The 14,703-nt window shown below is 43.5% G+C and overlaps 1 protein-coding gene across 1 annotated transcript in view; it reads right to left on the minus strand.

The window, feature by feature from the left end:
- Nucleotides 1-14,703, minus strand: part of TM9SF3 (transmembrane 9 superfamily member 3) — a 300,030-nt gene that overhangs the window by 107,636 nt on the left and 177,691 nt on the right. Inside the window, exon 8 of the mRNA XM_078643122.1 lies at nucleotides 13,713-13,807. Within this exon, the coding sequence (XP_078499248.1) occupies nucleotides 13,713-13,807 (95 nt within the window). The remainder of the gene's footprint in view (nucleotides 1-13,712; nucleotides 13,808-14,703) is intronic.

The raw sequence follows: 14,703 nt of genomic DNA on the forward strand, positions 1-14,703 counted from the left end.
TGCGAGTAGAAGAAGCATTATGGAAAAAGAAAGCCAGACAGTCACAGAAAGATGCCATCGAGTTATGGCGCAAAGAATCTCATAAAAGAACCGAAAAAGAAATCAGAAAGTCAGAATTAAGTAGAGAATCCTTAGAAAGAGCCCAAGAAAGGGAATTAATCGAAATAGGTGAATGAGTTAAAACCGAACAGTCAGACAGACAGAGGAATGCCCTTATTAAGGGTATGTATCCTCTTCTTGCCGAGGGTTTGCCAAAAGCAACCCCGGAAGCATCCAGTAATTTTCCGCCACCCTTAGTTCCGACCAAGCTACGTCACAAACCGACCGCAGCTGATATTTTTCTCTCGTCCTATTTGGACGACACAGTCCCAGAATATGCAAATCCTGTTCCGCCAGCTCCTGTAAATAATGTAAATCCTGCTCCTCCAGTCACCGGGGCACCTGTTACAGCACCTGTTACGGTACCCCCGGTCCAGCCTACATTACAAGTACCCGCTACACTGGTCACTCTGCCAGCACGAAGAGTATCAGTCGACGATTCCAGTTTAGGGGCCGCGGGAGGAGGTCCTCCGGGAACCCCGCCGCCACACAAACGTGTAACGTCAGTCGAGTTACATGAACGTGCGTTACAGCGCACGCCCAAACATCAGTCTGTTGCAGATATCAGACGAGCTCTTACCGAATGCCGTTATGATCCGGTCCCAGGTGATGATAGTATGGTTATATATTCATTACGTGTAAGACGGGTGACCGAGTATTTGGACACCCTACCGAATATGAAAGAAGATCTAGACAGAATGTATCGTTTCATTCGTACAGGACAAGATCCAGAAAGTATTGGTGAAGTCATGTCTCACAGAAAATCTGAGATCCAGTTCATGCTGTTAAAGTTTCTGATCAATTGTTTAATTAGGGAACAAGATTCCCCGACTAAAGATCCGACCAAAATGAAAATTCTGACAAAGTGGAGTGATAATATAGCCGAGGGTAAGCACAAGACACTCAATAGTATAGAGAGTATGTACAAGAAAATACGTAAAGAAATAATAAGGTTACACGAACAACGCAAAGAAGCTCTAGGAAGCGAGAAAGAAAATGACTCTCCTACTGAAGAGGTAGACGACGAGAACACCGCCAGAATAGCGTATGTAGGTAAATCTAGATTTCCAGACCGACATTTACGCCTAGAACACAAGAAAACTGTTCCTCTTCCAGCACCAGAACAAGGTTCTCTAGAACAAGTATTTCAAGCTACCGATCACATTCTGAAATCACGAATCGGTTATAGTGAGTTAAGTACCATGCATGAACAGGAACTAGCCCGATCAGCAGTCAGATGGATTACTGATTCTACCACTTTTCCAGACGAAATAGTGGCACAAATGTTTCTGAAACTGCCCCCAGCCGAGCAGCGACTGGTGGGTATGTATATGATCCAACACCTCATTACTCTGTATGAGGGTCAACATTCTGATCCAGGTCCGTTACATGATGTCCTGAACGAGTTACTCCAGTATAGATGGAAAGGTTTAGGTACTGATTTAATTAGTGTCATTCTAGAACAGCGCCACAAATATAGAACGTTCCTAAATCCGCATTTTGTTCATGTCTCACCTCCAGAAAGTAAACCGTTTTATATAGATAGACAGCATCCGTTACGAGAAGTACACCCAGTTAGGACAGCGGGTGGTGAAATGCAACGAGTATTTGTTTACACCCCAGTTACCAAGATGGAACTCTTAGAGATGAAGAAATGAATTCCCTGTCACGACAAAGATCCAGCAGGGTTCCACCGAGAATTAAAAGACATGCTCCGTATGGGAGAATACACGTATCCAGATATTATTAAAATGTTAAAAGTCCTGTTGCCTGCGGGCATATACGAAAAACTCAAGGAAAAAGATTGGGAGGTGGGAGAGAAAAAGATCGATTGGACAGCTCTAGAAGCTGAAGATAAGATACGAGTACCAGGTACCGGTCTTGGAGACAAATGTAAAGAATTACCAGAATTATTGATACAAGTTTTGCCTAGGTTATTAGCCACGAAAAAGGAAGACTGGGATGCAATCTCAGCCTGTAAACAGAAACCAGACGAAGATACTAGTGATTTTTATTCTAGATTTGAGAAATGTTTTATAATAAACAGTGGTTTGAAGACGAGTAGCGAGTCATACCCTCATCTTTTTGTTACTAAACTAGTCGAGAATTCAAGTCCACAAGTTAAGAATAGAGTTTTGAAAGTCGAAAGTACTTGGCAAGCTAGTACTCCGTCCCAGATGCTCCAAATGCTCCAGTATCACCAGAATAGAATCAGAGAAGAGCAAGAACACGAGAGAAGACGTATGAAAGACACGAAAATGAAAGTACTAGTTGCACAATCTGTTCCACAAGACAGTCAGAAGAGGGGTCCGAATCAAGCCAGTCATCCTGCAGCTCCCGTTAAAGGGACATGCAATTATTGTAAACAGCCAGGTCATTTCATAAACGAGTGTGCAGTTCTGAAACACAATATAGCCACTGGTAAAACTAAAGAAAGACCACGTCCGCCTAGACAAGAACAAGTTTCACAGACTTCTCAGTCACCACAGAATGCACAACAGACAGTTCCAGCACCGCAACCTATAGCTGCAACACAGCATGTTACACAGCAGATGTACCAGTATGCACAATCCGAGTATCCAGAGTATCAAGCGTATTCATGAAACAGCCTAGAGAGGGAGGTAGGCTTGCCTCTCATCGAGATTCCTGTAGATCAAGAAGGTCCCTATGTTCACAGTCAAGTATTAGGGAAAGACAGAAAGTTTCTGATTGATACAGGGGCAAGTAGGACTACCATTAGTCACGACGAGGTTCCAGGGGCTCCGCTCTCAGGCTCTAGAAATGTTTCCCTTGGATTTTCAGGACAGCCTATTGTAAACGAGATATCAAAGCCAGTTACTCTAGAAGTAGGTCCATTGTCCCGAACTACTGATCTATTGCTTACGAAGTCATGTCCAGAAAATTTGTTAGGCATTAAGACACTGAAAGAATTAGGTGCAGTTATTTGCTGTTCCCCAGAGGGGATACGTTTGTTTTTACGTGACTTCAAGGGTTACTATGTATTACGAGATTTTGATCCGAGATTGTCAAATGTCCCGCAACATCTATGGGCGCAAGGTCCAACTGATGTTGGTTTCATGCAAATCACACCCCATCGTGTGACTCTCAAGCAAGGTGTAGTGTTACCACGAATCAGACAGTACAGATTGCCACCTGAGGCTGTAGCAGCCTTATCCAAAATTATTGACGAGCTTATGGCTCAAGGAGTAGTTGTAGAAACTGACTCCAATGTATGTAATTCTCCTATCATTCCAGTCATGAAACGTACTGATCCAAATGCACCCCCAGTATATCGATTAGTGATTGACCTTCGAGAACTCAATAAATGTATCATTCCTCAGTACCCAGTTGTTCCAGATATCTCATCTCTATTGACAGCCATTGATCCTGAGGCAATATTCTTTACCGTAATCGACCTCAAGAATGCATTTTTCAGTGTCCCCATTCATCCAGACAGCCAGTACCTTTTCGGATTCTGTTTAAATGGAAGGAGCTATAAATTCACACGAGCTCCTCAAGGTTTCACAGAAAGTCCTAGTATTTACAGTCAAGCACTTAAGAGACAACTAGACAACATTCACATGCCAACTGACACTGCCCTGCTCCAATATGTCGATGATCTACTGATCACTGCCCGTTCTGAACGTGCTTGCGAGCGAGCGTCACTCACAGTTCTGTATTTCCTAGCCGAGATGGGGCACAAGGTGTCCCCTTCAAAGCTTCAATTCTGTGTCCAGCAAGTGATCTACTTAGGCCACTTACTGTCCAAGTGGGGTAGGCAGTTGACACCCGACCGTATCCAGTTAATAGCGAGTCTCCCTCAGCCCAAGACACAGAAGGAGGTACGTGCTTTTATCGGCCTTACTTCTTATTGCAGACAATGGATTCCTCAGTATGCATTTCTAGCCAAACCACTGATACAGTTAACGACACAGGAGGCAGCCGTATCGACTGTCCTCCCTTGGACATCTGAACATACACTTAGTTTCAATGAGTTAAAGAAAGCTTTATGCCAAGCACCTGTTCTAGCTACACCGAACTACAGTAAGTCTTTTACACTTTTTGTCACAGAACGTGATGGTACAGCATTATCTGTTCTCACACAAGATCAAGCCGGACAATACAAGCCCTGTGCTTATTTTTCGAGCACACTAGATCCAGTAGCCCAGGCTCTGCATGCGTGCCTCAAGTCAGTTGCAGCCACAGCTCTAGCTATCAGACAAAGTGATTCCATAGTATTAGGACATTCCCTGACAGTACAAGTTCCACACTCCGTGGAAGTTCTTTTAAACCGAACACAGACTCAGCACTTGACAATTGCACGTTTAACAGGTTATGAATTGACACTATTCCAGCCACACATAGAAATCAGACGCTGCAACGTTCTAAATCCTGCTACACTGTTACCGTCAGTTACTTCAAATCCTGCCACACATGACTGTGTGGAAGTAGTTAACACTATGACTAAGCCGAGACAAGACCTGACAGATATTCCATTACCAGACCCCGACCTGACACTTTATGTGGATGGTTCATGTATGAGAACAAGTACAGGAGAACTAGTAGCCGCGTATGCAGTGACTACTGACACTGAAGTTATTGAAACACATCGTATTGACACCCTGTCTGCTCAAGCAGCAGAGCTAGTTGCTCTGACTCAAGCCTGCATATGTGCCAAGAACCTGAAAGTTAATATTTACACAGATTCACGCTACGCATTCGGAGTTGTACACGACTTCGGAGTGCTCTGGCAGGAGAGAGGTTTCATGACTTCTCATGGAACCAAGATTCAGCATGGGTTCCTTATTCAAGCTCTGTTAGATGCAATACATTTACCGACATCCATCGCTATTATGAAATGCAAAGCACATCCGAAAGTTACAGACATTATTTCTCAAGGTAATGATCTAGCAGATCGAACAGCCAAGCTTACAGCACAGACTCCAGACATACCAGTTAACAAGACACCGACATCCACTCTAGAACAGACTACTTGTATGACAGTTAAGGACCCTACTCAAGATGTCATAGATATCCAGTTACATGCTACTCCTGAAGAAATTAAGAAATGGTCCGAACAAGGAGGGGTCCAGACAGATCAGGGATGGTTGACGAGGGGAAAAGCCACATGGTTTCTCCCCGACTCAATGGTTCAAGTCATTATCAATACCGCACATAGTCCTGCACATTTAGGAGAAAAAGCCATGTTAGACAGTATCCAGAACATTTGGTTTAACAAGCATTTACGAGCTGCAGCCAAGCAGAAAGTCCGTACCTGTATGATATGTTGCCAGTTCAATCCAGGTAAAAGTGTCCCGGTGGAACAAGGTGGATTCCAACCTCCTGACCACCCTTTTGAAGTCCTCCAGATGGATTATATTCAGATGGAGCGATGTCGAGGTTTCAAGTATGTCCTTGTAGTTGTATGCGCTTTGTCCAGGTGGACAGAAGCATATCCAGTCCCAGATTACACAGCCGCGACCACTGCCAAGCAGTTGGTTCGTGAATTCTTCCCCCGCTATGGACTCCCTAGGGTCGTGTATTCTGATAACGGCCAGCCATTCTCATCTGAACTAATGAAGCACGTTTCCCTTTTACTAGGGTACCAGTGGAAGTTCCATTGTGTACGCCATCCAGAAGCAGCCGGTCTCGTAGAGAGACATAATCAAACCTTGAAAATACGTATTGCCAAAGTCTGTCAAGAAAAAGGTGTAGACTGGTTAGTTGCTCTGCCAGTCGCTTTGTTTTATATGCGCATGGTCGCACACTCCAGATCAGGTCTGTCCCCTTATGAGGTCGTATTCGGCCGCCCCCCGAATATGTGGGGTACACCTAGACCCCGAAGTATTACAGATGTTTCCAGTAATATGCTGACAGATTACCTAGCTTCCTTGATGTCTGCCCTACACTCTTGTCGTTCACAGGTTGCCGCCGCATTTCCCGACAATACTGAAGTCAAGCCACACGAGATCCTTCCCGGCACCCTGGTCCTCGTCCGCAATTTTGATCGTTCAAGTCCGCTGGAGCCTCGCTGGAAGGAGCCGAAGTTAGTCCTTCTAACCACCCGTACTACCGTCAAGTTGGAAGGCAGGAAGGGGTGGGTGCACCTGTCACACGTCAAGAAATTTCACGGACTAAAAACTGTTTCCAAGAACATTTCCAAGGATTGTCAAGATTTTAAAGACTGCCAAGATACTATTCTTAAGGACTGTCCCGCAAATGACATTGATATCAAGCCCTCCCTGTTAGAGAAAACTCCGCAGCAGGAGTATAAAAGTAAGCTCCGGTCTAGTAAAATAAGTCAGCCAGTTTAATTGTCTAAGTCCTCCCCTAGGTGAAACGGTTAGACAGGTATCTGACATGTATGAGATAGACCCCCATAGTGAGAGAGTTAGTCAAAACTCTATCCGATGTATCGTTTTTCTAAGTTTTATATTGTTTTTAAGCTTAATGGTTACCTGCACGAGTTATGCATTTCATTTATGTTTTCCAATTTCTCATGTAAATAAGTTTTCTAATGCTACAGTAGAGCACACGTTTAGTGATCTGCCTCCTCACGAACTATCTTATCGTCTTGCTATGCGCAACAATACATTTATCCGTATGTTGCATTATTCACACCAGACCAGCAATGCCACTAATTGTTGGGTGTGTGGTCGACTCCCCCCTTTCCAGACACCGAAGGGAGTTCTGCCACTGTTTCCTTATCCGTTTTCACATAATGGTTCATGTGGAGCATGGTCCACGTTAACGTCATCCTCAATTGATATGTCCCTTCTGAACAGTACATGTTTTCCAGACAAGCAAGGTCTTCCCCACAGAACAGGGTTAGATCTAGAAAATGAAGTTTATAATTTGGGTAATTATTCTTCGAATTTCATGGTCCTGAATGTTCAGTCTGATCCTACTCCAGACTTACCTGCTATTTCAGTATTACCAGTCAAAGGCGAATTATGTGTCCGAAATAATGGTTCCGTACATGTAGGACATAGTGATTGTACTACTATTGTCGAGTATAGTGACAGTGGGAAATCTATTTTCAAAGCTTCACGTCATTCTTATTTTGTTTGTGGTCAGACCGCATATGTTCGTCTGCCCCTCGATTGGGATGGAACCTGTTACATTGCCTTCCTACTGCCACCAGTTTTCCTAGCCCCGTCCGATTATCACAGAAACACACATCTAGTACACATTAGACATAGAAGGGAGATCGAGTCCCCGATTGTCGATCAAACTGAAACTGCTCTAGAACAGTATACAGATTTCAATAGAGGATTCTTTTTCTTTATAGGACCTATCCAGAATAGTAAGTTAATCCGTAGATTAACCAGAACCCTTGAGGCAGTAGTGAATGAGACTGCCTCTGCTCTAGGTAACTTAACCGAAGAGCAATCTGCTATGAGATTTGTCGTGCTCCAAAATCGTCTCGTTCTTGACGTCATACTGGCCGATAGAGGAGGAGCATGTAGAGTCATCGGATCTAGTTGCTGCATTTTCATTCCTAATAACGCGCCGTCTGTTTATTCAGCTATAACCAGACTTCATAAAATTGCCCATCAGTTACACCAGAATCCAGGCACCTGGACATGGTCCGGTTGGTTCTGGAGTATAATTTCTGCCTGGGGATGGAAAGTATTGTCCTTTCTAGGTATTGCAGTAGCGATCATATTCAGTTGCTGCCTCTGTATACAATGTGGCCCTGCGATTTGCGGCATTTGTGCTACCTCTTGTATTCCTAGTCTCAAGTCCCGTCCTAGATCCCGTTCCAAGAAATTTCGAGACGAGCAAATGATACTGTATGAAATGATAGATGGTATCATGAATATTGATGTTTCCTGATGGAAACGTAGTGACAAGGAGGGAATGTGGAAAAGTAAATTTTGCCATGTTCTGTGTCCCTACGTGTTCCCCATCTTATGCTATATGTGCATGATTAATATGCATATGTATTCCCCATGATCGATTAAAGACGCAATTACAGTTGTGTCCATCTCTAGTATGCCAGTTTCCAGTTCTCGTGAAAGCTACGAGTATTAGGCCTATGTAAAGCTACATTGCCACGTTTCTCAGTGTGCACGTTATTTCATTGAAAGTCCCCGTTTCTAGGCCTCAAAAGGGCCCGGACTCAGATTCAGCTCCTGTCTCCTGAACCCTCTCCGAGGAGCGATACAGCCCCCACCTGTATCCCTGACCCTTCACTTACTTCCTGCCTCACAGTGCCCGGCTCGGCCTGGCTCTGCCTGCCAGTCTGCCAAGAGTATGTTATGATTCTAGTTATCAGTCCAGCCCTCCTTCTCTGCATTCCTAAGCTACTGAATCGCATCAATAGTTTCAGTCATCGTCTAGCCTTTACGTCTCCATGTAAGAGAAATACTGTATTTATGGTCATTTAATATTCCTCAACACACACTACATGTAGAATAATGCATGCACCAGTCTTAGTGTCTGTTAGCCTTTGCCCTGATAACTTTTGGATTCTATCAACATGTTCTCTAAACATCAGATACTAGATAGTGTTTAGGTACATGTCGCTCTGACTCTCCAGACTTTCGTCTCTCCTTCTAGCTCAGAAGTCATAGCCCCCAGCTTCTCCCTAGTAACACGTCATTGCCAGCTTGCGCGCACCACTAGGTTAGAGGTCCCGGCTCCTTAGGTAGCCCCCTCCATGTTTCCGCCCCATTTGTGACATATTCCGTTACGTTTACATCACATGTCTATGTATACGCCCTGTTCACGCCTCTTGTTACACCTACTTTCTGCCTTATCTTTCGCGACTGCTACAGGCCCTGCCCACTGCTACGCCTATTGTATTGAACATCATGTATTTTGTTTAAGTATATATACTTGTGCACTGTTATTAAAAGTTGCCATTCCCTTCCTTTGTCCCTGCCCCGTGCAGCGCTGCCATCCTATTCCCGTGCAGGTTGTCCTGTTCCTGTCCTTTATGCTGTATTAAACCTGCAAACTCCTACTACCTCGAATCTTGACTCTTATTTATTGAGCTATCTGTTATTGTATATCTAGTCAAAAATAGAGGTATTATTTATTTATTTACCACAGAGAGATAGATCTTAATTCATTTCCCCAAATGAAAGGCCATCTCCTCCCCACTATTGAGACCTTTAGGATGTTTTGTTGAGAGGTCTATGATGTATCTAGACTCTAGTCTCCTTAACCTGCGTAGACGGTCACCGCCACGTATATTGGGAGGCACAATGTCTAAGCCGAAGTATTGAAGTTTACTCCGGTCCTGTTTATGGGCCTCTGCAAAGTGGCGGGCCACAGGGTAAGCCTGGTCCACTTTATCAATGGCTCTTAGATGCTCAAGTATTCTTAGCTTGAGCTCCTTAATAGTGCTCCCAATGTAGCGTAAGCCACAAGGGCACTGTAGACAGTAGACGGCATACTGCGTACTACAGGTGATACATTTATTGATGTTCATTTTTCTACCTGTATCAGCTATAATGTACGAAAGGACCCGTTTACTACCTGCGCACGCTTTACAGCGGCCGCAGGGGTAAAAGCCTTTTTGCTCCCTTAAGGTGTTGATTCTTTGGGGCAGTTTTTCAAAATGGCTGGTCACTAGCATGTCGCCTATTGATCTGGCTTTACTGAAGGTCAGGAGAGGGTGGGTTGGTAGGTCTTCTTTCAGCACATTATCCGTTAGGAGAATGTGCCAATTCTTCCTAAGCATACCTCTTAGGTTTTCAGCTCCTGATGAATAGGGAGTTATGATTCTGAATTTTCCTTTGTTGTCACCCGTCAGTCCCCTGCGTCTACCATGCTCAGGATTGTTGGTCAAGAGAGTGTGTCTATCAATTCTCCTAACTTCATTCAGGGTGTTGTTCAGTAATTTGTCACCATAACCCCTGACCCTGAACCTGGATACACATTCCGAAGCGGCCGCTTCGAAGTCAGACTCTTTTGAGCAGTTCCTGCGAAGCCTGAGTAGTTCCCCATAGGGGATGCTATTAATCAATTGGGGGGGGATGACTGCTGCTGGCAAACAGTGTGGAATTGCCAGCAGTCTCCTTTCTGAATAAGCATGTGTGGAGGTGTCCTTCTTCTACATATATCTTCAGGTCCAGGTAGTCCGCTGCCACCGGACTAACTGTTCCCGAGAAATGAAGATTAACTGTATTCCTGTTCAGGACATTGATGTATTCATGTGCTGTATCGCATTCACCACTCCATACCAGGAACAGGTCATCGATATAACGATGCCAACAAATGACCTTTCCCTCTTTTCCTCCCAATACACAGCTCCTGGGCACCTGCTCCTCCCACCAGCCCACTAACAAGTTCGCGTAGCTGGGGGCAAAGCAGGTGCCCATCGCCGTTCCAGACTTCTGAATATACAGTTGATCCTCAAACAAGAAGATATTGTGGGTCAAACAGAATTGTACGAATTCAAGAATCATGATGTTATGTCTTGAAAAACGTAACTGGCGTTGTTCTAGTGCATACTTAACAGCCTCTAGTCCATGTTGATGTTCAATTATGGTATATAGACTAGTGATGTCTAATACCATCAGTAAGTATCCCGGTTCCCACACAAGGTTCTGTAATTTCATCAAAAAGTCTTTTGTGTCTCGCACGTAGGATTCCAAAGTTGACACCAAAGGAAACAAGGTATTATCCACAAAGCGAGACATGTTCTCTGTAAGGCTCCCAATTGAGGAAATGATTGGGCGACCAGGTGGGCAGTCACGATGTTTGTGCAGTTTCGGGAGGTGGTAGAATGTAGGAGTCATGGGGCAGTTAGTCCGCAAGAACAGATGTTCGTCCTTGTTTAGCATCTGGAGATCATACCATTTTGTAATCAATGTATCATAGTCTTTGATACTTTGTTGGTAGACTTCATTAGTACATTTGCTGTAAAATTTCTCATCTGAGAGCTGCCTCAGAGCTTCCTTTTTGTAATAATCTCGTGTCATATATCACTGCTCCACGGTTCTCCTCACAATCCCATCTAGGCGGAAGAAAAACAGCAGCACTCACGGGTTCTTACAGCTATTCAGTAAACTTTATTACAGACGCGTTTCGGGAAGCGTCCCTTTCTCTGTGTCACCATTTTTAAAGAATCCATGTAGCGTGGTAACAATAGATAATGGACTATGTTGTTCATTCATCGATGGGCGCCATCTTTAAACATGTTTTTTTTAGCAAAACAACATTTTCATCGTGTTTTCGTATTCACATCCAATTTTTCATAAGATCTTGCGTGTATCGGCATAGGCAACCCCTTATCAGGGTTGCCTCTCACTTGCCAAAATTATACCACGACCTAAAGCTTAGATCTTGTGGAGTGCATTCTGCATATACATGCCCCTATTGACAAACCACGCGAGGACAACATCTACCCCTACAGATTGCAGGTAACGTTATAAAAAAATACGGCGTGTTCTATATTGCCAGATTTTAATTAATCTATTGCACCACACCGTGCATGTAAGTTCAATAAAACCGTGGATCGGAATTTGCAGCCCAATGGCTGCTGAGTCCTCACATGATAATCATATCCTGGGGAAATATGCCTGCAGAATGCACCCCATTGTACTAAGCAGGTTCATACTTCAGATATCCTACTCTTTCCAAAATTCCACATGTGATTATTGCCTATCACACTCTCTCATGAATGAAGATTACTAATTAAACACAGAAAAAAGACAGAAAAAATACAGATATAGCACAGAGAGGAGTTCACAAAGATGTACACTAAATCATACTTGGAAGGTAAGTGAAGTTAAGCAATGCTTTCACAGTTGGAAATTCTTTTCTTTCATTAAAAGCATAAACAAAATTCAACGAAGATGCATTGCCCGAAACGCGTCTGACGACATGCACCTCTTTATGCATTAAATAAAGCAGCATCAACTCAAAGACCGACTCTGGCGTATTTTGTGGTCTGCGTACCTGTCTGTGCGTGAAGCACTTTGGAGGCAAGTTGGAATATATATATATTCCAACTTGCCTCCAAAGTGCTTCACGCACAGACAGGTACGCAGAATATATATATATATATATTTTTTCCTGGGGTACCCGCACATGGGCGGGAATATTCAGTGCTTATGACTATTGATGAGGATCCCCTGGAAGCGAACTTCTGTTTTGTCTGTGTTGAGTTTCAGGTTGTTGTCTCATCTAGTCCGCGATGCTCATCATGCACCTGTGAAAGTTGGCCCTCTTGGTGGAGTAGTCGTCCAATAGTGCGAGGATGAGCTGGGTGTCGGTGTAGGATATGTTATTTAGTCTGTTGGTTCTGATGATGTAGGCCAGGGGATCATGCAGTTGTTGATCAGAGGCTTGAGGGAACATGGCATATGCTCTTCTGTTCGGAGTTGAAGGGGCGGAGGTAGATTCTATGTGTACGGTGAGAAGGGAGGCGATCCCTTTGAGGGCATTTCCTTGAATTTCAATGTGGTGAAGCCTCTTGATAAGGGTGTGAAAGGATAGGTGTTGATTGTTGCTGAGAGGTCATAGAGGAGGGACCACCATTTCTCCACAATCAAGGAGGGTCTAGAGTTGTAGGTGGCAGCGATGAGGGTGGTTTCTGTGCTTTAGTTGGTGCTTAATCCTGACTGGTAGAAGTCCAGAAGATTATTTTCCAGGAGTTCTGCGAGTTGGTGGTTGATGCCTTTTTCAAGGACTTTGGCAGGAGAAGGGAGCAGAGATAGGACAGTAGTTATTGCGTTTACTGAGGTCCGTGTGTTTCTATTCTTCGAAGAAGGTGGCCATGGTGAAGGATGCATTGAAAATTGTGGTGAGTTGGTTGCATATCGATTTGCTTTCTAGGTTGAGAAGGTGGTGGGGACAGGGGTCCAAAGTTGCTCCTGAATGGACGGAGTTTATGATGTCATAGGTGTTTTGTATGGTGAGCTGGTCCCAGGTGGTCGGCAGGAGGTTGGCATTAGTGTCTTTGGGAGCAATGAAGCAGAGGATGCCGCTGGGTTGGGGTTCTAAATTTTTGTAGCTTGAGGAGATCTTATTGAGGAAGAAGTTCATCAGGGTGTCACAGAGTTCCTGGGAGGGGGTGATGTTTTTTTCGGTGTCTGAGGAGCTGGAGAACTCTCGGACTATGATGAATAGTTCTTTACTGCAGTTCAAACTGGCTTCGATGCAGTTGACAAGGGCACTCTTTTTCATCTATTTCAAAGAGTTGGTTGTATTGGTTTAGGGATGTTTTGAAAGCTTGGGACCAAACAGAACGACATGGAAACAAAGAAGAAAGGTTGTCAAGGTGCTATAAGGCTCCATTGGCATCATTCTGGGGTCGTTTCTGGTGCAGACATGTAGTCGCTGCCCTCTACTGGCACAGACAAAGTTGTTGAGTTTCTGGATCTAGTCTGGAAACTGGGAAATTCAAGAGGTTAGGTATCTGTAAGTAGAAGCATCCATCAAAAATAGGGCTATAATTTTCTGGGCAGTTTTTAACAAGAATGTTTAGCAATATTCACATAAAAATATTCAAGTTAACTGGAAGGCCCTCATTTTGAAGAAAATCCTTAGGAGCACTGTGCACAAGAACATCATAACTATATCATGCATAGTAAATCAGGATATTAAAAAATTTATTGTAAAAATAAATAAATCAGTAGAGCAGATAAACTCACCTCCCTGTTTGGCATAAAGACTTCCGCCAAAGTATCCGTTCACAGGAGATGTAGCTGCATATACAAAAATCGCTGTGCTAAGCATGGATCCTCTCCTGTAATAGGGTAAATATAACTTATTTTCAATATTTTATGATATTTAATATGGTTTCAAAATTATCATCTTGAAGTATGGGGATCTATTCAATTAAGTAGCAGTAAAGAAAATAATACTTACCTGTCATGACTGCTTGGAAGCTTTTTGTTAAGTAGATAAGCATGCTGGGCCCTCTACTGCAATCTAGTGGTGGGTTCACAATATTGCAAATTGTTTTAGTTTAAGATTTTGTTTCGGTTTCTGTCATAGATTGAATGGCTTGTGATTTTTTCACCAGCGGAATAGGTGACTGCGCGCATCTAACTTTGTATAATCTTAATATTGTAACTCTGCTCCTGCTTTGACCCAGGGAGGGTCATACTGAAACATAACACAACACTTAACATAACAAATAACACTATGCATAACGCAACAAAACAAAACACAAAACCACCACATCATACCAGAACACGTATATTTCTAAAGCACACATTTACTGTGGGAATCTTGGCACTGAATAACAGATGCTTATCGTTACCCAACTCAATGGTACTCATTTTATCAACCTCAGGAGAATGAACGGCTGAGTGAACCCGCCAGGAATTTTAACCTATGACTATGAAGTCAAACACAGGCCCGTATAGTGGACACATTAGTCCACTAAGCCACAAGACCCAGCTTTACAACACAAGCTGCAAACCTACTGTTACGGCCAAACATTATTTTTTATGTACAGCGTGTGACAAATCCTGCACACAGATTTAGCAGCAGTATCTCCTTTTTCTAATGCAGCATCTGGCAAAAAGTTGTCTTGGATTTAGTAGAGTTAATGTAGTGCACAAAAACTCTCCTATCATCAATCTTTTGCAAAGACATTTCTGGAGCATTTTGTTAATTTGTTATAATAAAGCTCAT

The sequence above is a fragment of the Lissotriton helveticus genome, chromosome 5_1 (genome assembly GCF_964261635.1).
Source record: "Lissotriton helveticus chromosome 5_1, aLisHel1.1, whole genome shotgun sequence".
Taxonomy (NCBI): Eukaryota; Metazoa; Chordata; class Amphibia; order Caudata; family Salamandridae; genus Lissotriton; species Lissotriton helveticus.